Source organism: Dermacentor albipictus, unplaced genomic scaffold (genome assembly GCF_038994185.2).
Source record: "Dermacentor albipictus isolate Rhodes 1998 colony unplaced genomic scaffold, USDA_Dalb.pri_finalv2 scaffold_54, whole genome shotgun sequence".
Taxonomy (NCBI): Eukaryota; Metazoa; Arthropoda; class Arachnida; order Ixodida; family Ixodidae; genus Dermacentor; species Dermacentor albipictus.
This window is the reverse complement of record NW_027225608.1, coordinates 252188-275216: the sequence shown is the minus strand read 5'-3', so window position 1 is coordinate 275216 and position 23029 is coordinate 252188. Positions and strand designations below refer to the sequence as shown.

Below are 23029 nucleotides of genomic sequence, written 5' to 3'. Positions count from 1 at the left end.
CTGAATTGTGTTACTATTTAGGGTATGCTCAGATTAGGTACAGGGGCCCAATACTTGATCACCCATGCAACAGTGAAAGACAATCGAACAGTAAATGTGTGTTGTGCTTTTCGAGTTTATTGCAAAACAGTGTAATCTGGACTTGAGTGTTGGGTTGTCATAGAGTGCTGCCCTTTAGCATGAATTTTTTAAACGCTGTCTCTGTTCATTTGTGTTCATAATCAATAAAAATTGTAGACAAAGCTATACCTTGCCTCAATTTTGACAGTGACAAGCACTTGATCAAGGAGCAGTATTTAAAAAGACTTGCCTAGGAATTAATTGGCACATACTTAACGTAGTTAGTGCAAAAAGAAACTTGTGTGTAGGCTAGTTTGTTCTTCAACATGGAAGCCAAGTTTTGCTGCATAGCTGATCCAAAATACTACTAAATAAATGCGAAGGCACTCAAGATGGTGCACAATCATCTTCTGTGTTTCATATTAACTATGCAGTGCAAGTTGGTTTCATAGCAGGTGAGTTTTATGCATCTGCAAGAAAAAAGTTATAGCTTATATGCTGCACTGGCCTGTTACATACACAATGCCAGCTTTGCAAGAAAATAAATATGTATAATCAATCTTTTATTGGCAGAACCATTACAGCAAAATATACAAGTCTGATTTTCCACCTTAGACAATAGTGTAATATTTAGATAGAGGTACAGACGCTCCTGATGACTTGATGGTAGTGTGAATGCATGCAGCTGGTACATCAGTGGACCTGTACAAGAGGGAAAAAAACGCAGGTGAAGTATAAAGGATTAAAAAGAATCTGCAACTTGCACTCTCAGATGAACATGTCACTGTGACAACCTGAGTGCTGCTGTTTAGGATTTTCTTAGCCTGTTGGTCCGCGGGCACAAGTGCCTGTCTTGCATGAAGCTGCTTAGCGCAGCTTCCTGACAAGAGTTTTCTCTATCCGCCACCCGAGAACGCGCTCTGTAGCGGTCAGGCTCCACCGAGAGACTTGCGGCAACGGGAAGGTAATGGGGCAATGTCAGTACAGATTTCGGTTGCTAAAGCAGTACCAGACCAATGGCAAGCAAATTTTATAACACAGTTGAATATCCAAAATACTTGCTACTACTTAGAAGCAGATTGATCAGGTTTTCAAATTGAATAATACAAAGTGAACCTGCCCACATTAAAGCTTCAACCACAAGAAACACATTCCTGACGGATTGTTGACGCCAGCTGCCATCGTCAAGAACGATGAGATGCTGGGGTTGATGCTCTAGATGCTGAATTGTGCCCACATCAAATCAAATAGCCGGCCAAAAATATATTGTAAACTTGTTCCTTGTGGTTGGGCGTAAGCAATCCCGATGCCGCAGGTAACCATAAAGCAGTTGCACAGCTGCTAATGGATCTAAGTTAATGCATTGATAATGAACAAATAAACCTCTTAACAGCATCGAAGTATACAGGCATATTGCTAACGGGGCTCTGGAACAACAAAAGTTTCACATCACCGGTTTGTGTCAGTGTTTACTGGTAGCTTGTAGATACACTGAAACCCGATAATAACAAACTGGCCTATGCACTAAAAATAGGTTCACTATATCAGGTAATTCTTTAAATCCAAATGCGCCTATAACGAAAGGAAACAAACTTTTGTATTGTGTTTGTCCTATATGAATTTGTTGTCCTCAGTGGAAAAATTAAGTCAGAGTTACCTGCATTTTTGTAAACAAAACCATGCATAGTAGACAGCAATCTTTAGCCTTAAACAGTTAGCCAGTCACTCAAAATAGAGACTCGATAGGAGCTTGCTTGAAGTACACTGCTGGTATGTTTCCAAGTATTCTAACATTTAAGCACTATTTAAATAAATAAAGTTCGAAAAAAAAAGGCTTCTGTTACAAGTGAGTGTTTTGCATGAGTATCAGTCAGGAAGTTTTGTGTGTACAATATACAGGATAATTCACTTTATGCTGGTTTGTTATAGTCAGGTTTGGCTAAAGCCGTACAAAGAGAAACATGCTACGTACTACAAGTGTGGATTTTTTCCTTGGCACTAGCCAAACATGAGTTAGAGCACACAATTATTTTTTTATCCATATCATCTGGTAAAAGGCGAAGGCATTCCCTGTGAAAGGTTTTTGAACAGTATGCACAAGAAATGCCCAGTACTTTTCTGCCATACAGCGGTTGCCTGCATACACAATGCAACTCATAAATACAATCTTTTGGCCGCACACGAGTAGTGGGGGAGCTTGTGAGTGGAAAATCTTCCATGTTGCCTTTTTGTATGCATTTCAGCAAATGTCTGCGCAGCATACTCTGATTAAGGTTTAAATTTTCTGGTCTCCTATCTGATGCTAAATAATACATATTTGCAATTGCAAACAAGCCACAGTCAAGCGTGTTGCACTGGTTTTGTGCCCCTTTAGTGCAAACGGTCAGCGTTGGTGACTGCAATTTTAGCATGTGACAGATTTGCCTGACGGCATCAGAAGGAGTACCTTGGTCAATTGAGTCATATACAAAGACTGTGTTTTTATCAGCCTCAACATTGGTTACCGTAAGCCAGTGATCAGGATTTCGGACATGCAAGATTTGAATAAAAAGGCTTTCTACTTTAGTAAATAGTAAACGATGGCCAAGTAGCACATCTTGAAAGCCATCCCAGTAAGGAAACTTTTGATGAATCAAGTATTGTGCTACGTTAATCACGCTGTCTGATATTGAGGTGCCCTGTACTAAGGCATTTAAATCGGCATCTGAAAGAGAGTAGCGTTTGCAGACATTTAACATGTCTGCTGTCACCATTGCAAGGCTTACCACTTGCTTTTGCGATGGCAAAAACTTACGCTTAACAGCTTTGACTTTCTTTGGCCGTCCTCTTCTTGCTTTTACCAAAGGTACAACAAGTTTTGTACTATTCGAATGCCTGCAACTGCTTGTAGCAGTCGATTGGGGTAATGGAGCTGGTGTACCTTGTAAGCTAACTGTAATTTGATTACTAGGAAAGGTGGTTAAGTTTCTGAAGAATGCCTCGCATGATGCAAGTTTTTCTATTAGCTCCTTCTCACCACAATTAGATAATACATTAGCCACAGTCTTGGACATTTCACAGAGCCTCTTGTAGGTGTAAGAATACTTTTCTTGAGCAGTGTCGAGCTTCACAGATGGCAGCAGCTGAATGCTGCTTGTCACCACTGGTGTGGCACTTGAGACCATGCAGCTGTCACTCAGGAAATGATCCTTACACCACCTGTCCGGTATGCATGCTTTGTCAAAAAGGTCTTGCTGGGCAAGATGGCGAGCTGCTATAATGTGTGCACAAGGCAAACTGTACTGATTATAAAAAGCACACATGCAACGCGTCAGGCATAATGAAACACTGTGCTCAGAACTTGCTGAAGCCACTACATAAGAATTAGCAGTGGAAGTAACCAAATAACCTACTTCTTTAAACTGTTTATACTGCTCAAGTACTTTACTTGTGGCCTCAGAAGTGCAATTACGGGCCAAGTCTAGTTGAAATGGCTCACTGACATCATTTACATTTAAGTTCAGCTTCATTTCCTTAAACTTGGAAAATTTTAGAGATAAGAAATCCTTCTCAATATAACTTACTAATGCTTCTATGGCTTGAACCAAATGCATGCTTGAAGTGAGATAACTTTTAATCTTTTGATTGTGACACTCAATGCGATTATTCGTGTTATTACCAAATGTAGGAAGTTTCTGCCGATATGCATGTACCCACATTTCTTTACAGGAGTGCCAGTTCTGCATGTAATAAGAAATAAAATCTTTAGGCGCCATAGCTTCGAGCTCAGCAAGCCTGCCTAAGTAGTCCTGCACAGTGAAGGAATAAACAATTTTTTTTAACAGAGGGAGTAACTGATCACGCTGCAGTCTAGCTTTCTCATTGACTTTTTGCTGAAAGCATTGCAGCACATGCCATGTAGACAACAAAATTTCAGAATTAGGAAGAATCTTAGTCAAAATGCGTAGCTCGTTCATGTCTTTATCTATCATGACTACTCTGCAAGCAGATACAATGAACGGGTTAAACTCTGCAAACTTGGCAAACATAGCCTGCACAATTTCAGTCGTTTCATTCCGCAAAAAGGCATAACACACAGGTCTCCCGCGGCCTCCACCATCTTCAACCAATATAGAGTACAAGATATAGCCTTCAATGTTTACTTTATATGTTCCATCAATAAATAAAATCTCTGGGTACTTTTCCAAAATCTCACGCATGTGCGTTGTCTGAAGTAGCACAAATTGCAGGTTATTACTTTGATTCTTTTCATAGTGAATGACCCAGTTTGGATTATTTGCTAACAAGGTGTCTATTTTTTGCAAGACCATTTCTCCGTGAGCCTGCTCATTGCGAATAGGAATAGAAAACCTTTGCTTGTAATTGTTAACATCTTTTGTAGTTAATTTCTTGCCTGTTTTCTGTTCGACCAAACTTTTAAAATACTTTGGGCCAATATTACATTTGGCAAAATCAAAGAATTCTACCTTCTCTGCATCGTTTAGAAGCCTGCTTTGAAGATACAAGTCATAATACTTCGTGGCGTGATTATGCTTAGCTTGCAGCTTGGTTATTTTGTAGTGAAGAGTAGGTGATTTGCACAGGCTTACTGAAACTGCCATTTCACAACCAGTACCATTGTATGCTTGCTTGGGTCGCTTTGCTGTGCCTCTTGGTTTTATAGCATGACCATGAACACAGCTATATGAAATCCTAATATACTCAAACTCTTTAGATTCTGTTGCAAATGGACTTCTATGAGACCTACTTATTGTGACTATGTGCTTGCCCTCCCTGCACCATTCATCAAAGCTTTGCCTAAAAGAAATAAAATTATCAAATGTTGCATTTAAATAAACTTTGCTGCCTCCACCATGCAATAAAGTGACAGTGTTAGGAACTCTGGTTGTGTTAGCACCAGCTCCTTCCCAAACAGCCTGGGCATCAGAGCTGGCAGGCCTGCAGCTGGATGTCAAAGCAGCCTCACAACACCTACGTCGCGTGGGAGCAATGCACGCAGCTTTGTCAAGGTCACCAGCCTCTGTGCCAGGATTGCTCGTCATCTGCCCTCCATTTTGCATTGTTTCTGACCTACAGCATTTGCAGACAATGACCTCATTTGGAACACCATTTATGACAGGTCTGCACTCAGCCATAGCAACTACCAAGCACTCTTTATTCTGCCTGCTAGCCACATGCTGCACCTTGCCAAAACTATCACAAATGGCGTCATGAGGGGCACTGGCTTGTCCTTCAAGCTTGCTACCAGAGACAGCAGAAGGAGCAGACTCAGACTTTATACTGTCAATGCATGTCTGTTTCTGGCTTACAACTGCTTTCAAAGGTGAAGCGAACTTCAAGAACTTGGCAGCTGTCACAGCAAGAACTTTGCCTTTCCTGTCTGCAGCCAGGTCACAGCTCCATTCTCGCTTGTGCAGTGCTGCAGCCTTCCGCCTCCTCCTCGATACTACCACTTTCCACTCCCCGTCGCCACAGTAGGGGACAGCCTGTGGCACAGCTGCTTCTTGAGCACTGGCCTCTCCTTCCCCCACAGGTGAGCGCACAACAGGAGCACTCTCATGCTTTTGTGCGGCTCTCCTAGTTTTCCAGACACAAGTGGTGCTTGCACCTCGACCAGGGATCATTGGCTCAGCAGACCTCCCCTCGGCTTTTCCCCTACTTGGTACACTTGTGCCATGGAAAGTGGGGGAAGGTAGGCTGTCCCAGGTGAACCAAGCCTTGCTTCCCTTGCAACGGACACGGACACCGCCAACAAGTGAAAATCCAGCACCTTGAAGGGTTCTGGTAGGCTGGTTGGTGCCGTGCCTCTGCAAGGGAGCAGTGCTGGCTTTCCAGACAGGAGCTGGTGCTGTGGAAGGTCCACTTGCTGCATGCGAAGAAATTAAAGTATGCAAACCAAGCGGGGGAAAGTCAGCCTCGGAGATGGCAGGGATGCTGTCCTGCCGAGTCCAACTGGTCCATGAAGAAGGTGCCTGGGTCTCCTTGTAGGACTGCTGGATGCGGCTTCTCTCCAGATGGATGGACAGGGTGCAGGCCCCCTGGTACAGGAAGTCTGCCAGCACCTTGTTACCAAAGCGGCTCGGGTGGACACCATCTCTGCTCAGGCAACTGGGCCAGTTGTCCACGAGACCACCCAGGAATGTGTAGCCGCACTCGTGGCAGTACTGCATAAGGGCACTGTTAATCTTTTCGTAGTTACCATTCAGGTCATGCAACCATGAAGACCGAGCTTCCCATGAGCTGTACTGATTCTGCTCCCGAGGAAGAATGGCAGAAAAAGCTAGATGCACCATGGGATTTCTCTCAATGATCCCCTGAGCGAGCTGGCGATACTTGTCCATGCACACACTGACACTGTCAACAGTGTTGTTAGTGCCAACGTGCACAATGACAACATCAAAACCAGCTAGCTTGTCAGCAATCATTGACAGCAAATGCTCAATCCTTACTCCTCTATGCGCGGCAACAGTGACTGACAAACTACGACGCGATGGGAAATACTGGTCCGCGTATTTCACCATCGAGTCACCGGCAACCAAAACACGTGTCATGTTGCAAGCAGTGCAGTATAAAATGACACCTAGAAGAAAAAAAAGACTGCGAGAAAATAAATCTGAGCTTTTTCACAAACGAAAGGAGGCTACCTTCTAGTCAGCACTATATATACGTTGAATCCGGGAAATCCGCGCTAGGGTTGAACAAAGCAAGCGGTCGCGAACAAGGACAGCAAGATCGGCAAATACGCGACTAACACAATCAAATCTGAGCTTTTTCACAAACGAAAGGAGGCTACCTTCTAGTCAGCACTATATATACGTTGAATCCGTGAAATCCGCGCTAGGGTTGAACAAAGCAAGCGGTCGCGAACAAGGACAGCAAGATCGGCAAATACGCGACTAACACAATCAAAATACCATCAAAATACTTATTAGAATAGATATAAATAACGCTAGCAAATCTAAAATAACCCTGCAAAGCAGCTTTCGCGCATATAAAAGGATGATGTCAGAGGCTTGCGTGAATGCAGCAGAACCAGGCCTTAGGTCCAGCACCAGCGGCAGCAGAAAAGCACGACCCGCAAGCGCGGCACACGGGATGCGTACTGAATGTCACGTGCGAACAAATAATCAAACCGCGCGCCCTCGAAAAAACGGAAATACGCGTGCATATGACGTTGACATTTAGTGACGTCACTTCCGTGCGTTGCAGGAGTCGATACTGTGTGGGGTCGTCTGGGGAGCACCGCGTTGCAGCAGTCTTTGCCTTATTTCTTTCCTCCATGCTCCCCCTATCCTTTTCCTTTCTTTAGCGAGGAAGTCTCAACCGCTTTCACCGCATGCAGTCAACCCAGTCAAAAAAAGTATGGCCTTCGAGATACAATTTTGTTGCTCGGAGAGATTCGTCGCTTGGTGGTGAATTTGGACACCACTTCTTTTCATTTAGAGGCTTTTAGATAACTGTTGACTTGCAGTTCCTGTAGCATATGTTTTTTTAAATATTTGACGGAGTTATCTCACACAGCTCTGGGGCCAATCATGGAGAAAAAAAAAATGGGACCAATGGGACCAATCAAACTTGGCTCTGCAGGTCACGTGGCATTTCGTAAACGGTAAGCACGAGATTTAAGCTGTTTAACCAACATTGCAGACATTATTATTGCGACATGCTATTAGCCTCGAGAACGAACACGAGCGGCGCTGCGAGCGCCGCTCGCGTGACGTCAGGGCACGGACTCGCGCCTGTCGTCTGCTACAGTTCGGGCGTTGTCCGGGCGCTTTCTGCGGTGTTTTCGTTTGTTCGCCCTCGTTCTCTCTGCTTCTATACTTATGGTGGTCGTCTCAAATATATAATTACGACGTCTTCCTTTGCGAACATTTATTCAAAGAGCTCATTTCGTAGACAACAATGCAGCTCTCGAAGGCAACGCTACAGTGCCAGCCGAAGCTACGCAGACCAGCCCATTGCGGGTTTTTCATACGCGGATAGACAATCGCAAGAGCATAGCCTATAGGAATCCAGTTATGATACCATACCTGCCGCGGTGCAACAAGTATGTTACAAAGCTGGCTATGTATGACTTCTACGTACAGCAGTTACGTTGATTTTATTCCGCTAAAACAGGTTTGCTCACGACGAGTAGTTCATGGTATAATATCGAATTTTCGCATTTCCTCACGGAAACGCTCGGCAGTAGCACGGGGACTTAACTAATACTGGAGGTTAGATTCTACACGCCTCACTTGCTTCTTTAACTGCTTGTCAACATTAGGCGGTTCTTCACGGGTTCATTTTTTTTAAACGGCGGAAACTTGAAGTAAAGTTAATGAAGGCTTACAGCTATTTACAGAGCACAAATAGGAATGTACCAATATATATTCAATTTTCCGTGCTACACGTTCAACTCACCTCTTTAGAGCGCGTTTGTTAATGATTAATAATGTATGTTATGTTCCTCTTCTTTTTTTGTATATGTTACCTAGTGTGTATCATTTATTTATTTCAATGCCGCCGTGTGTTTTGCATTGTTACTGTGGAAATATTTCACTGTTCTTTCATATATTGTACAACTGCAATGTTTCGTGGCCACCATATAAATGTAATTTATATGGCGCTTGATGTGTTACCCCATGCGCTGCCATATTGTACCTAAGGGCCCGTGAGGTTACCTCAAGCCGCGTCTGTGCGACTTTTTTCCCTCATCCACCTCCACTTACCACTCCTCTGTACATGTGTGTGTGTAAATGGAAATTATTAAATCAAATCAAACTCACTTGAGAAATTTACTGGTGCTTGCTGCTTGAGGAACATAGACGAATCTGTTTGGCGAACTGACACAGGCTGCTCGGCCCAATTTTTTTAGTGAAGTATGCCTGCTGGACCGCATCGCTGCAGCCAGAAAGAAGTCGAAGCGTCAATGATTAGTAGTATGGGACATATTGAAGATATCGAAATTCCCCCGGTGGAGGGTCAGAAATCAAGTGAAAGTATATGCAAGGCTTGTGGTGCTTTCTTTATTAATGTTTGCAATTGGATTGGAGCAAACTTAATTTGCCTGCAAGGTTCTCTTTTGTGTACCGACGAAGCGAATAGTTATCCGTTTGTATAATTGAATAACGCTGGATCGGGTGAGACAGAAGGTGCTTAAATTTTCCTTTTGTATACAGGAAATCTAAGCTGCGGTGTAGTAGCTCAAGAATACTTTAGCCATTCCAGTTGGCGCTGTAAAAAACATGCTTTATGGTTTAATTCGAAGTTGTAGTGAACTGATGGGTTTCGCGAACATACCTCGCCATACGAACATTCGATTGCTACCGTTTACGTGATCAGGGGTGTGCCATATTGTCGATAAAGGCTACTGAGGGCCACTATGAAACATTTCATCACTTTCAATTGAGTGGCTCTCGATCTTAACAACGAAACTTTTCTCTCAGGTGATTGGTACTATGGTGTTTGTGAATTAACTATGTAAATACTCTACATGACGCGCCGTCGTGTTAGCAGCCATGAGCAATTCGTTTTTTTGGAGGCCTGTTTCAGAGGGGGATGAAAGTAGCAGCAAACTTTTTCATAAGAAATGCGCGCCTAACTATTTTTTACGCATTAATGAATGGCCATATTTGAATAGAACAACACACCAGAGTAATAGGAATCATGATGAGAGCTTCGCTGGGCAGTGTCTTTCTAAAATCAGATAACATGTTGACGCCAGTTACCAAATTTTTCTTCCACGTAAAATCCAATGCCTCTCATAGCTAAATACTAAAGGAATGTTAAATGTTTAGCGAAGCATCATACACAACTTCGCGCGTTGAATTTGCAGATATTCTTTTTTTAGTCAAAATTTACCGATAGACACGGCGCATATATGCATTGCAAAACCTAGTAGACCCCTTTAACGCTACTTAGCTTGCGATATCCAAGCCGCAAAGTTTCTCGACTCACACGCTTTTGAAGAAGAAACTGTGGTTAAGGTATGGCAGCTGAAAGAAGCCGACGTATTCTTCAATACGTACGGCTCGAGCCACGTGCCATGCCCCAAGCATACACGAAGGGAACGAGCGCGCGCGGCAGCCGAGCGAGCCGGAGCGAGCGGCGACACTGGCCGTGACCATACCGTGACTGTCGTTCGAATGTAAGTGGTCTCGAACCCTAGGCGCAACCGTTGTGGTGCTTGTCGGTTCCCAACTTCCACTTTTCTTTGTACTGAAAAATTAAGCAGAACCCATGCGCTGTGGGAGGCCGTTTAAGCGAAGCTTTCTGTGGTGTTTGCGAGAAACGCTGTTTCTAGTTCAGCCACCATTCCTGAACATCCTTAGCTCGCGGCGAAGTCGGACGCGTTTTCACCGAGATACGCCTCGCTCAACGTAAACTTTGGGCGGACCGACATCGCAGACACGACCGGCAGGAAGCAGAGTATGTCGCACGCACTACTCGCCGAACCGAACTCGTCCTGCGCGAAATTTTTCTCAGGGTATTTCTATAACCTGTAAATGACACGGTCAGGTTCAATTGCTCGTGTTCCAAGCTATTCTTCGCTGCTTATCGGCGCCGGTACACTTCGCGTTTACAAACCAGCATTCGCTTTCGTTCTAAACCACACTTGGCTGCTCCGCCTCGGTCTCTGCATTCTCCGAGACTAGCCCACTGTGCAAAACAGCGTGCACCCGCAATGTTCGGGGATGAGGCAAAGAATTGTAATTTTGCGCAAGAGCGAGTCTGCGTTCAGTGGTGTGCTAGGCAGGACCTTTGCACCTGCAAGCCTGCCACCCAGTGCAGGGAAAAAGCCTTCGCTTCAAATTAGCCCTCCAATACACATTGCTTGCACACGCCGCTTGCTTGCAAAATATGCTTCTTTCTTTTTCGTCCCATACACAAGGACTGCAATACTGGCAAGCGCAGCGACAACGTAATGCTGACATAATTGAGATGTTTTCTTGCAGCTTGTGTGCACAGCCATGGAAAGGCCGGGAAGACCCTACACAGGTTCGGCGGAGTCTGCTCAGTCGGCAAGCGCGGAACTTGTGCCACCAGTTGAGACAGTGTGTAAACAACTTGATGCCAACTTTGCGGCTAGTGAGTCTTCTCTTTTGCTCCTGAAATTTCATTTTGACTGTTTAATGTGGCGCTTGATTCAGCTTCATAAATGTGCATCTCGCACTGGTACCTTATTCGGAGCATAACGGCAGGTGTAAGTGGCAGCTTGGGCGGAAACGGTGCTCCTATCAGTCTGTAGGTAGGTACTTAGTGGTATAACATAAGATGGAAAAAAGACCACACATTCAGCGCTGAATATTGTTGAGTGAAAAATGACACTGTGAGCTCGTTCTGCACACTGTTTCACAATGGTAAGGCTGGCATATCAGTGCAATATTCCAGCACTAAGCAGTGTGACCTTTTGTCATAAGTGTGTGTGGAAGATTTAATGCTTGCTATTTGACAACTTGTGACAGGCTGGTCATGTACAGTGTTCATGGCAGCCATGCAGCACATATATGTGCTTTCTAGCAGATGGGGCAGTATATGTACTCTGGTTAGAAAAGCTGAGTTGTGAGAAAGCAGGTTGTTGAGATGTTAATTGGAGATAAATTGGAGCACCACTTTGATTTAATTTTATCTCATGCACATCCTATCATTTTGGTGGTTCTTGTCACAAGCTTGAAACTTCTCAGTGGTTCTACAGGCCGCATGTTTAGACGTGTTATTTCAGCACCACTAGTAGTATGTTTCTCCAGTACAACAGGAAAAAGCTTGGAGGGCGCTTAAGCTTCCAGGCCCTGTTGACACTGACACTGGATATTCTGTGACACGGCGATGGAAAACAATGATGAGCTGATCCTGGCAGCAATGCAGGGCAGAGCAATGGCTCGTACCCCCATAAGCAAGGAAAAGGGGGTTTGTGCTTGAGTTTCCGCATAGCAAAACTGTTTTCTCGTATATTCAAATTATCTTCTCATATACTAAAATAACAGTGTCATGCTATCATGTTTGGAGGTTGTGTGTAAGTCGGACTTTACAAATTTTCTGATGCATTTTACTCGGAGCAATTCTATTAGTTTAGTAATGCCCATTCACCACATGGAGGGCCTGCTTGGTTATGACTTGGGATGATTTTTTCTGATGGACAACGCCAACACTGGATTTCCTCCATGGGACCCTTAATGCTATCATGTTAAAGTTTAGTTTTAGTGCAATCCCTTTCAAGGCCTTATAGTTTCCCAGGAAAGCCCTGCCATTTCTTGAGTTGCCCTGTGCGTGCCATGTTGCAGCAAAATGCTTGCAGCATATAGTTGCACACATGTAAATGCAACCCAAGATACACTGTGCACCCTTGGCTGATATGGTCGATGTATCTAAAACATTACTTTTTATTCAAAATGGATGCAGCTTGAAAGACTTGGAGAAAAGTGTGATATTCCATCTTGCACTAGGAGAGCAGTTATGAAGCACCTGGCATTCTGTTCTTGTATTTTGTGTGCCCACACTTTCTCCTTCAGGTATGGGCCCTTAAAGTTAGAAAATATATGCATGTCGTATTCCCTGTGTTGACTGCAGTAGCCAAACTAAATGTTAATTAGTGCAGAAAACATTTGCATACTTTCAAGCATTCCAAGTGCACTTCGCCAAACTGGTGTGAGCTTTTAATTATGCCCTATGTGTGGGTCCTTTCTGCTGGCTAAAATTTGAACTTTCTCATGTAGCAGCACTAGCAGTGGAAAACATTTGCCAATAGCAACCCACAGTTGCATTTCTACTTCATACTTGCCTTTAACCCTTAATGCAGTCATCATGAAGCCACATTCGTGTATATTGCTCAGAAATGTAGCACTTGTGTCACTTTCTGCAGTACAGAAAGGGTTAATGAGATTCCTGGTCAAAAGAGGACAAAATCGGCCTTATTAGATTATCAACTCTGCGTAACTGTACCAAAGTGAATAGTTGATTGCTTTATACTGTTCGTCTTACAGCATCAGCTATTGAAGGGATACTAAAGAGAAACACTGAATCAGTTTAGATTGATCAAGTATTCTTGCTCTAGTTTTTCTGATTTCACGGTAATAGGCTGAATATTACAAGAAAAAATGATGGTCAAACTTTGATTTCCGAGTTTCGTGCCGAAACGCCAGGGCCGGTAAATCAGGTGCGACATCATGGATTACAAATTATTTTTTTTGACTTTTTGGCCATTGTGCTTCAGAAATAGTTCTTGAAACTTGAGTTCAGTAGTGGCTCATTTAGAAAACAAAGCAACACATTACTGATAAAATTTTAACTATGCCTGAGGAGATGTTGCGGCTAGCAGGGCTGGGAAGTTTCAAGGTGGCGATGTCACCCATTTCATTCTTGTCATTTCAGGCTTGCCATGCATCTTGTCCCTCTAAGAGTGGCTGTTTTGGTATTGTGGGAGGATACTTTACTAACACAGCTCAAATTATTTCTCTGTAGTGTCCCTTTAAGAGTGCTTTTGTCTATGAACGTTATGCTTACACAATGGGAGTGTTCAGTTCTTTGTTTTTGCTTGCTCTGCACTTTGGACTTCTTCGTTCTGCAGGCCTTAAAAGGGCCCTGAAAAGCTTTTCTAGGTGCTTTACCTAGAAAAGGCTATACTATTAGAAAAATGGCTTTACTATTAAAGAACATCACCTCACAAATTGCCTGCTGAAAAAATGTTTTTGAATCCTTCAAGTATAAGTGAATATAGTTATCACACCGATGCATGGCTTTCTCTCTTTCTGTCTCCACTGGCGCACTGGAAGCTCACAGGGGGGCAAGGCCGTGAGCGAAAGTTGAACACTTACGTTTTATTATTTTTGATGCTACTTGAGGTTCAGATGTGTAAGGTACTCTAGCGAGATGAGATGGGTGCTTGGTTTCCTGAAGCTATGTCGCTTAGAGACCAGTCAGCGTATGCAGTTGTCGGATCATCTCGCCGATGAGAGGGCTTGTTGCATCATTTTGGCCACGGTATCCATGCAACACAGCACGCCAATGCAATCATGGAGGGCATGCTTTACAGAGGCACCTACATACAACGGATGTATATGGACCAGAACTGCAGATATTTTTCTAGTCTCTTTGAGATCGCAAACGTGTATTCTTCATTTAACTCAATATGAACTATTACAGTATTACTGAGAATTTACTCGCAGTTGCAAAATCCGCCAATACCTGTTGCGCCTGCTTGACTGATCGTAATGTAGCTGTTCACTACACTGCAAACGAGAGATTAAGCAATTTTGCACTGTTTTTGACATGAGATTGTGATATCCCTGTGCCGCTGCATGCAGTGCAATCATATTTAGCTCACGTTCACACGAGCCTAGTCTGCAAATCATCAAATTTTTCTTAGGTTAAGTTTTTCAGGGCTCCCTTAATCGTTATGTTGTGTAGTTGCCCATTTTGTATTGAGCCCAGCATCACACGTAGTCTCTTCGATTTGGCTGTGTTCTCTACGCTAGTTCAGACAGTGCAACACTTTTGCCCTCATTTTGACAGTGCAGCGAGTGTGCCTTGCATTGTGCTCTTCAACTTGATGTGAGGCCAGTACAGGTGACATGCAAGCTCTTGGTAGCATACATGGTGCAGCACTACTTGATTTGTGGCATGCAGATTTGTATATTACCCGTTTTAGATTCAACAATTACTCTTGTTTGCATAATTAGGCAAGGTACAAGATAGATGCCAGTATTTATATGCCTGGGTTTGATTTGAAAAGGCTTCTAATGCACTCACTAGCTTTCAATTCAACAGCTTTCTCTTAAGATGCATGTTGTGATGAAAAGACGCCACCCACAGCCATTATTTCGTTGACATTTGTAGAACTGCCACGATTATTTAAATAAATAAAAGGCAATACCTTACCCTTTGTTACATGCTACTTTGCCAAAAAAGCCTTAATTGGCCACAGAGATTGACGGAGCTCCTTTGTGGCCGAACTTTTCTCCTCAGTTTGCAACAGGGTTACGAGGCATGTGGGAGTTGCTCTGGACTTGCTCGTCATGAAATTGTGCAGCAGTGTGCATAGTACTCTTAAGAGCTGGTTCAGAAAGGGCAGCTAAATTCGAGATGCTTGCTTCTAATCCAGGGCCGTAAATAATAATTTACAATAATTTCCGTTAACTCCTGCACTCTTTCTTTTCGCAATAAAAACTTGCCACTAGTTTTTCCAATTTTGTTTTACGTCCGGTGCCATGTTCTGTATACCACCCATATATTTATTTGTTATTTTGACAGCTTTAAAACCAAAGATTACGTCATTTTTTGTACCACTGCACGTGTTTTCTTTTTTTTTTCCAGAATCCCACTTTGTGCCCAACTGCATTTCTTAAATTGATAAATGTTTTTACTGTGCACATCATTATTTCCTGCGTTTTTATCATGCCCTACCAGTGTGCGTCCTTTAAACCCTGCCAACTGTTCATGCGCCTAGATTCCGTATATTTGTCAGTCTACCTTTGGTTGTAGTTTCTTTTCTTGTTACTGTTGTCATTGTAATTGGTATACTTTAGAGTTCTTGTGTGCAGTTTTGCCATATATAATGCCAGCCAATATTTTTTTTTCTCTTCGTGTTATCCATTTTCCCGCCTAACCTTGTGTTTGCCGTCATACCACATTATCGTCTATTCCTCTCCTTTGTGTTAAATTGCAAATTTGAGCCATACGTTGTACACCGACAAGTTACTTTGTACTTTTTATTACCCCCCTTACTCAATGCCCTGTCAAGGGGCATGTAAGGTATGTTCAATAAATAAATAAATAATCAAGCTGGGAAAGGGCATTGTTTTCAAGGCAAATGAAGTGTTGAACTAAGTTGTCCACTGTGAGTTGGCGCATGCAATGGGAACACTGCTTTTATTTGCAGGCTCAGTGTTGAAGGTCTATCTACGCATTCGACCTAGAATTGGAGGCAGGTCATTCACAAATCCTGCATTTAAGCCATGTGATGATACAACTGTTGAATCCACAACTGCGACTCTGGAACATCAGCATCAAAAACGCTTTACTTTTACGAAGGTGGGTTTCACAACCAGTGTCTACCGAGTGAACAATAAGTTTGCAAATGGCAGAATGTAGGCATGAAGCTGCTTAAAAATAATCAGTCTGGTTCATTTATTCTAATTTTGGGAAAAATTCCATAATTGAGGTTTTACTGATATCAGTAGAATGTGTTGCCTATCGGTTGATTCGAACCAGCACAAGGATTTTGCTGTCTCCCACTGTTAGCACCTTGCACAAAATTTTCTGTATTGAGTGTTGTCGATGTCATAGGACCTTTGTTTGTCATGAGTTGGGGGCTCAATGGGCTAGAAGTGCTTCTGTTGCTGCCACTGTGCATTTTCAAGCATAAGCTATTTTTATCTTTCGAGAGTAACTTGGGCAATGCTTTGTGATGAGCTCCACTATGCTAACTGGGCTTTCCTGTTGGTAAGCCTGAGTGATAGCTTTTGAATTCTCTGGCAGCATATTATACATTTGGCTGGTCAATATCGAGCGCTCGACAGTACTCTTGTGCTTGACCTGGGAACGTAACTTAGACCTGGCAGAATTCAAGCTGCGTGACTCTTTTGATTGCTCTAGGAGCAGTTCAATGTTCAGCTTGGCCAGGCTTTCTCTGGCCAAGCTGAATTGGTGAGGTACCACTTTGTTGTCTAAGTCCAAAAGAAAACATGACAGCAAGGCAGACAGGTTTCACCTTGTCTTGTATTCTTTGCTGTCATGTCTGTTTGTACACTTAATGTGCAAGCATGCACCCTTTATTCCAGCAGTGTGGATTGTTTGGTGGGGATTTACCAATGTGAAAACTGATGAGTTAGACATGGCACAGAGAGCAGCATTCTTCTTATTTGTCTTTCCTCTCCATTGTCAGCTTTTTCATTTGGGAAACATTATGTGCAGCGTTTTAAAGCTTTCATTCAGTTATTCCTCAAAAACAAGCCTCCACTCTTGGCCTTGTTTCCTCATGCTCCGTCTTTATGTTCTCCCCATTCATGTGCTCAGGTGTTTCCAGAAGGCAGCAGTCAAGAGCAGCTCTTTATGGAGGCTGTACGAGATCCAGTGGATGCCTTTGTAAATGGAGCCAATGTGCTGCTCTTTGCATATGGTCCCACTGCTGGGGGCAAAACGTACACTATGCAGGGTCCGCCCACTGACCCAGGAGTGGTGCCTCGCACTCTTGACAGACTATTCAAGCTGCTTGGACCTCAGGTCAGGGACTGTTCGCTTTCTATCTCTTTCCTTGCACTGTCCCACACTATACAGAGGATCGGAAAAATATGAAGGCTTGAAGTGATCGGTGTTCAAACAATGGATATTGCTGGAGCTAATGTTCTGACAAGCAGGGGATTCCACAAGAGATCGGACATGCATGTCCACTTTATATTCTTATTTTGTCTCGTTTATTTATGTGTTATAAAGGCATATTCAAACAGCATGGAACCAATAATTTTATTCCCACAAAGCATTCCTAGCAAGCACGCACACACACACACACAATTTGAAGGTGGTAGTGAGTATCCTGCTACTGCTTACTGCAATATTTTACTACTTCATGGTCGAATTCAGTGCATATTAAAAAAAAGCTCAGTTGAAAGCTTTCCTGCTCATTTTAGTACGCTTTTTTCTCACTGAAACTTGAACGCAGTGTCAAATATAGACCATTTCCATTGCAACATTCCTGCAAAAGAGTGTTCTTACAAAATATACAAGATAAGAAAAATAGTTGAATAAACAAGTTTTTCCAAAAAACTCATTTTCAAAAAATAAAAGAAAAGAAAGCTCTGGTCGCAATAAAAAAAAAATTTGATGGAAGTCTGCTCATGCCATGCACAACATGGGTAAAATATTTCCTCATTTGCTTTTTTCACAAAATGCAATAAGCCAAATTGGCAGACGTTGCAGGTGCTGGTTTTGATGCCCTGTGGCAGCATGCACACAACACAAATAAATTTGGAGAATACATTTTCATTAAAAACGAGTTACCAGAGCGACATTCTTTTGCAGCAAAGAAATCAGCACTGTAGATATATGTACAGTTCAAACTGATAGACAACCAGCAAAGGCACTGAAGGTAGCATGCTCAACATGAGCCACTTTGGTCCATTATATTTTGTGAACAAAGCGAATGAGGAAATTATCTCACCCATGTTTTGCCAGACATAAGCAGACTTCCATCCAAAAGAATCTTTAAATTGGGACTGGAGGTTTTTCTCTGAAATGATCTTTTTGGGAAAAACTTGTTTATTTAGCTTCCTTTTTTACCTTGTATTTTTTGTAGGGACACAATCTTTTGCAGAAATGTTGTAAGGCAACACTTTATAGTTGACACTCTTCAAGTTCCTGTATGAAAAAAATGTGTGAAAGCACATCAATGGTACAAAACTTTTCACATTTGGGTTATGATCGGAATATTTAAACATTTTTTTCTTTTGTGAACAGCATAAAAACCACATGGAAGTTATTTGCATTCAAGCATATCAAAACGAATGAGAGGTTTTCGACACAACTGCGTTGGATTCAACCATGAAGCAAGAAAACGCCCACCTATTTCAGAGTAGCTTGCCAGATGCCCACAGCCCACCTTCAGGGTTTGTTTTTTTTTTTTTGCTTGCAAAGAACGCTTCTTGGGAAGAATCAACTTGTCAGTGCCATGCACTTTGAATTTGTCTGCAGAACAGATAAATACGCCAGACAAAAAAATATCAAGCAGACATGCATGTTTGCTCGCTTGTAAAATTACTCTAGGGGGACTTGCCGAAACCTTGTTGAAGTCCCCTGGTCAAAACATTTGCTCCCATGACATCCCTTGTTAAACCACTGTTAATCATTTCTGCCCTACCTTGGCCTTCAGTTCTCAGTCAGTAGAGCAGCCTGCACATAAGGTTATCATTCATGTCATGTGAATTACCAGTTAAAGCAGCTACTGGCCTCTTTTTCTCCTTGTTGCCTTCGTGCCAAGGAGTGCACGAGTGAAACTTCAGTCAGCAGAGCAGCCTGCACATAAGGTTATCATTCATGTCATGTGAATTACCAGTTAAAGCAGCTACTGGCCTCTTTTTCTCCTTGTTGCCTTCGTGCCAAGGAGTGCACGAGAGAAACTTCAGTCAGCAGAGCAGCCTGCACATAAGGTTATCATTCATGTCATGTGAATTACCAGTTAAAGCAGCTACTGGCCTCTTTTTCTCCTTGTTGCCTTCGTGCCAAGGAGTGCACGAGAGAAACTTCAGTCAGCAGAGCAGCCTGCACATAAGGTTATCATTCATGTCATGTGAATTACCAGTTAAAGCAGCTACTGGCCTCTTTTTCTCCTTGTTGCCTTCGTGCCAAGGAGTGCACGAGAGAAACTTCAGTCAGCAGAGCAGCCTGCACATAAGGTTATCATTCATGTCATGTGAATTACCAGTTAAAGCAGCTACTGGCCTCTTTTTCTCCTTGTTGCCTTCGTGCCAAGGAGTGCACGAGAGAAACTTCAGTCAGCAGAGCAGCCTGCACATAAGGTTATCATTCATGTCATGTGAATTACCAGTTAAAGCAGCTACTGACCTCTTTTTCTCCTTGTTGCCTTCGTGCCAAGGAGTGCACGAGAGAAACTTCAGTCAGCAGAGCAGCCTGCACATAAGGTTATCATTCATGTCATGTGAATTACCAGTTAAAGCAGCTACTGGCCTCTTTTTCTCCTTGTTGCCTTCGTGCCAAGGAGTGCACGAGAGAAACTTCAGTCAGCAGAGCAGCCTGCACATAAAGTTATCATTCATGTCATGTGAATTACCAGTTAAAGCAGCTACTGGCCTCCTTTTCTCCTTGTTGCCTTCATGCCAAGGAGTGCACGAGAGAAACTTCATCTGCAGTAGCCACACTTCGTGCCCTTTGATGCTGGGTTCTGCTGAAATACCCCCCTCGATGTGCTTTACCTGTAAGCATTTAGGAGTAGTGTAAAAATGACCATGACTTAATCCATTATGGTGCTTCAGATTTGGGATGTTCTGCTTCAAAATGAAAATATTCAATAAAATCCAAGCTTTTCTTGTGCCAAAAATTATTTCGACAGCTCTTCCAGCAATTCCACCCCTGGTTTCAATTGCAGCCAGTCTTATTTTAATGTTTGCTTTACTGGTGAAGTCTGTGATGGGGACTTAAGTTGGAGCACTCGGACATCTATCAGCCACTTATTGCATGTTGGAGCTTCGCCTGTTCATGGCAGGCCACAGCACCATTTGGCATAGAAAGACTTTATTCGCCAATTGTTGCTGTTGCGGATTGATCTCGTGGCAATGTGCACTTTTGTGGCTGGAATGCTAACCACTGAATTATCGCACAGCATCCGCGATTCAGTTTGTAGCTCGCATGAGGCAGATTTGGAGAGAGCTGGTGTCTTTGCATTTATTTTGTAAACACCAGGCTATACACTCGCTTATTATCAGTGACGCATAAAATTGGTGCACGCTTAGCCAAGTCTTCACATTAAACACAAAGAAAATGGAAAAGCTAATTTTTTTTCAGGGCCTCTAGCCAAGATTGTAGCAATTTTTTGTAGTGGCACAACATTACATTGTTTAAGGCTACTGTCCTCAACATTTCCTTGTCTTGCTAGTTCTCTAAGCTGTTACTCTACAAGGTTCTAAATGAGAAGAGAGGGGGTTAACCGAGAGTCCCGATTTTTATTAGTCATATCATAAGAAGCCAACAAACACTGACACCAAGGACAACATAGGGGAAATTACTTGTGCCTAATAAATGAAATAAAGAAACGATAAATTAATGGAAATTAAAGTGGATGAAAAAAACAACTTGCCGCAGGTGGGAACCGAACCCACAACCTTCGCATTTCTACAAGGGTCTGTAAGTTTTCTGTTAAGGCTGGTGGACCCCTTGTGCATAAGATAGAGCCAGTGTTCCCACCTACTGCAGTGGCTTTCACATTTTGTGCTGCTGAGCATAGGGTTCTGGGTTTCATACCCAGCCAGATTCTAATTGGGGTGGAATGCAAAAAATGCTTCTGTGCTGAGCATTGGTTGCAAAGAAGCCTAAGTGGTCAAAATCGATCTGGAGCCCTCCACTACTGTGTCTCGCAGGCCTCTTGCTTGTTTGGCACCAGCTCCCAACAGTCCAACAATCTGCTTGTAATCTTCTGAATGTCTCCCGAATTCTCCTTTGCTCCACTCAGGTGTGCAAGGGTGCACCAGTCCGCCCGGACTGCTTTGACGACATTGTCTCGCTCAGTGCAGACGAGGAGGCCTCGGTGCTCTTGCAGAAGGCTAAATTGTTGGGTGAGAAGGGAGCCCGCAGTGCTGCAGACTTCAGCACCTTCCATCTGCCTGCTAATGACAGTGATGGGTCACTGTTCCTGTCACGTAGCAGTGACGGTGGCTGTGGTGAGAACGCACAGGTGAGTTTGCTATTGCAGTGGTGTCAACATTCAGTGGGCAATAAATCAATTTGGACTGGTAAATTATCCTCTGAATATTTTCATTAATTTTACAGTTAGAAGTTAATCACCAGAAATGGAAATGAGGGCCAGCTTCTCTTTAAAAAATTTCGCACATTGATCAATTTTGCACTTCATCATATTGAAGTCGTGGATTTCAAAGTATTTTCCCAAATTTGAGCTCTTGTGGCTCAACGTATGCTTTGTAATCTTGTCAAGTAAAGTCTTTGGCTCTTCTAGAATACTTATTTTATGTATTTAGAACATAAAACAGTCTAAAGACTAAGCAGCGGGGCAATCTTTTATAGGACTGATCAGAACTCAAAGTAAAAGTAGCAATTGCTATAATTTGACAGTGTCTACAAAAATTACAATGGGAAAGCCACATTCAGTGCAGTGTATCTTAGGTATAGTAGTGGTTTATAAGAGGTATCCGAATGCAAGTAATAAATTGTGAAAGTTGGTTATACTATCTGTCTAATACCTTACACATTAAAACACTTTCTTCAAAATTTGAAAATGTGCAGCATTGGCTGGCAGTCCGTAATTACATAATTTTGTGCACTAAACAAGCATTTCGAAAGATTAGTGCGCAAAAGAAGTGAACAAGATTACTATCATAGCGGTGGCTCATTTGACTTAAGTGAAATTGCAGATACAGCATGTAGGTAATTTAAGTTTTTGTGAGGGAAGTAAGCATATAAGAATTTTAATCAGTAAGTGCTTTCCTTTTTCCAAAGTTGGGATGTGATGAGGTGCCATAAATTCCGAAATTGGAGCAGTTGTACTGGCATAAATCAGATGAACAACTTTGGGTGATGTCACGTTTTTAGATGTATTTCTTAAAGGGATACTAAATCAGTTTAGGCTGATAACTACCGTAAAATACCAATCAAATGCCCTCTCACCCCCCTGGACATAAGGATAATACAGGGAATGTTGGGGCAGTGAACAAAAACTTGAAATTGGATCATGGGAAGGGGCACTTGCATAGGGGAGGGGGGGGGGGGTTGATTGGTATTTTATGGTATTTTTTTCAAAACATTTTCAATAATTTCGCAGTAAGAGGTCAATTATTAGAAGAGAAAATGAAGACCAGTCTTCTATCGTTTGAATTTCAGGCCAAAACCCCTGCGCCGGTATATCAGTGTGAAATCGTGAATCTTTAAGTTATATTCCCCTATTTGGCCCATTGTGGCTCGATAAAGTTCTTGACGCTTGCTAGATTCAGTCTTTGGCCCTTGTGGTCTATTTATGGTAAGAGTTGTTTTTTTGGTATTGTAGAATAGTTTTCTATTGATACAGCTTAAATTATGTTTCTCTTTAGTATTGCTTTGAAGAAGTGGTTCATACAGTATAGGCAAACTTCATTGATTAAAAAGAGGGGGGTGGGCAGGGTGGGGTGGACTAGCCACGCCTGAGCAGACAGTGTCAGTTCATGACATTATGGTGTGCTGGTGCAGGACAAGACTATTAGTGTCACCACCTGTCTTTTCTGGCTATCCATGCCTCTTCTCATGGTAAAAGTGGCTTTTCTGGTATTGTAGAAGG

The 23029-nt window shown here is 42.7% G+C and overlaps 2 protein-coding genes across 4 annotated transcripts in view; one reads left to right on the top strand and one right to left on the bottom strand.

The window, feature by feature from the left end:
* Positions 1-571: 571 nt before the first annotated feature.
* Positions 572-6570, bottom strand: LOC139053011 (uncharacterized). The gene is made up of 2 exons (XM_070530148.1): positions 5957-6570; positions 572-762 (listed from the first exon to the last, which is right to left on the bottom strand). The coding sequence occupies exons 1-2, from the start codon at positions 6483-6485 to the stop codon at positions 572-574; spliced, it is 720 nt and encodes a 239-aa protein (XP_070386249.1). The 5' UTR covers positions 6486-6570.
* A 2401-nt stretch (positions 6571-8971) lies between these two features.
* LOC139053006 (kinesin-like protein KIF20A) overlaps positions 8972-23029 on the top strand; it is a 71732-nt gene continuing 57674 nt past the window's right edge. The window contains exons 1-5 of one of the 3 annotated variants that reach the window (XM_070530142.1): positions 8972-9055; positions 11001-11133; positions 15920-16071; positions 17056-17262; positions 21218-21439. In XM_070530142.1, the coding sequence (XP_070386243.1) occupies positions 8975-9055; positions 11001-11133; positions 15920-16071; positions 17056-17262; positions 21218-21439 (795 nt within the window). In that variant the 5' untranslated portion in view covers positions 8972-8974. Of the gene's footprint in view, positions 9198-10112; positions 10193-11000; positions 11134-15919; positions 16072-17055; positions 17263-21217; positions 21440-23029 lie in introns of those variants that run through there. The other 2 variants (XM_070530143.1, XM_070530144.1) reach the window with 2 other exon arrangements.

Bases quoted from the DNA above. Each gene is read 5' to 3' on its own strand.
- LOC139053011 (XM_070530148.1), bottom strand. From the start codon at position 6,485: ATGATTGCTGACAAGCTAGCTGGTTTTGATGTTGTCATTGTGCACGTT. The intron at 763-5,956 runs GTTTGCATACTT...CCTCTTGTACAG, and splicing joins GGCTGACTTTCCCCCGCTTG to GTCCACTGATGTACCAGCTG.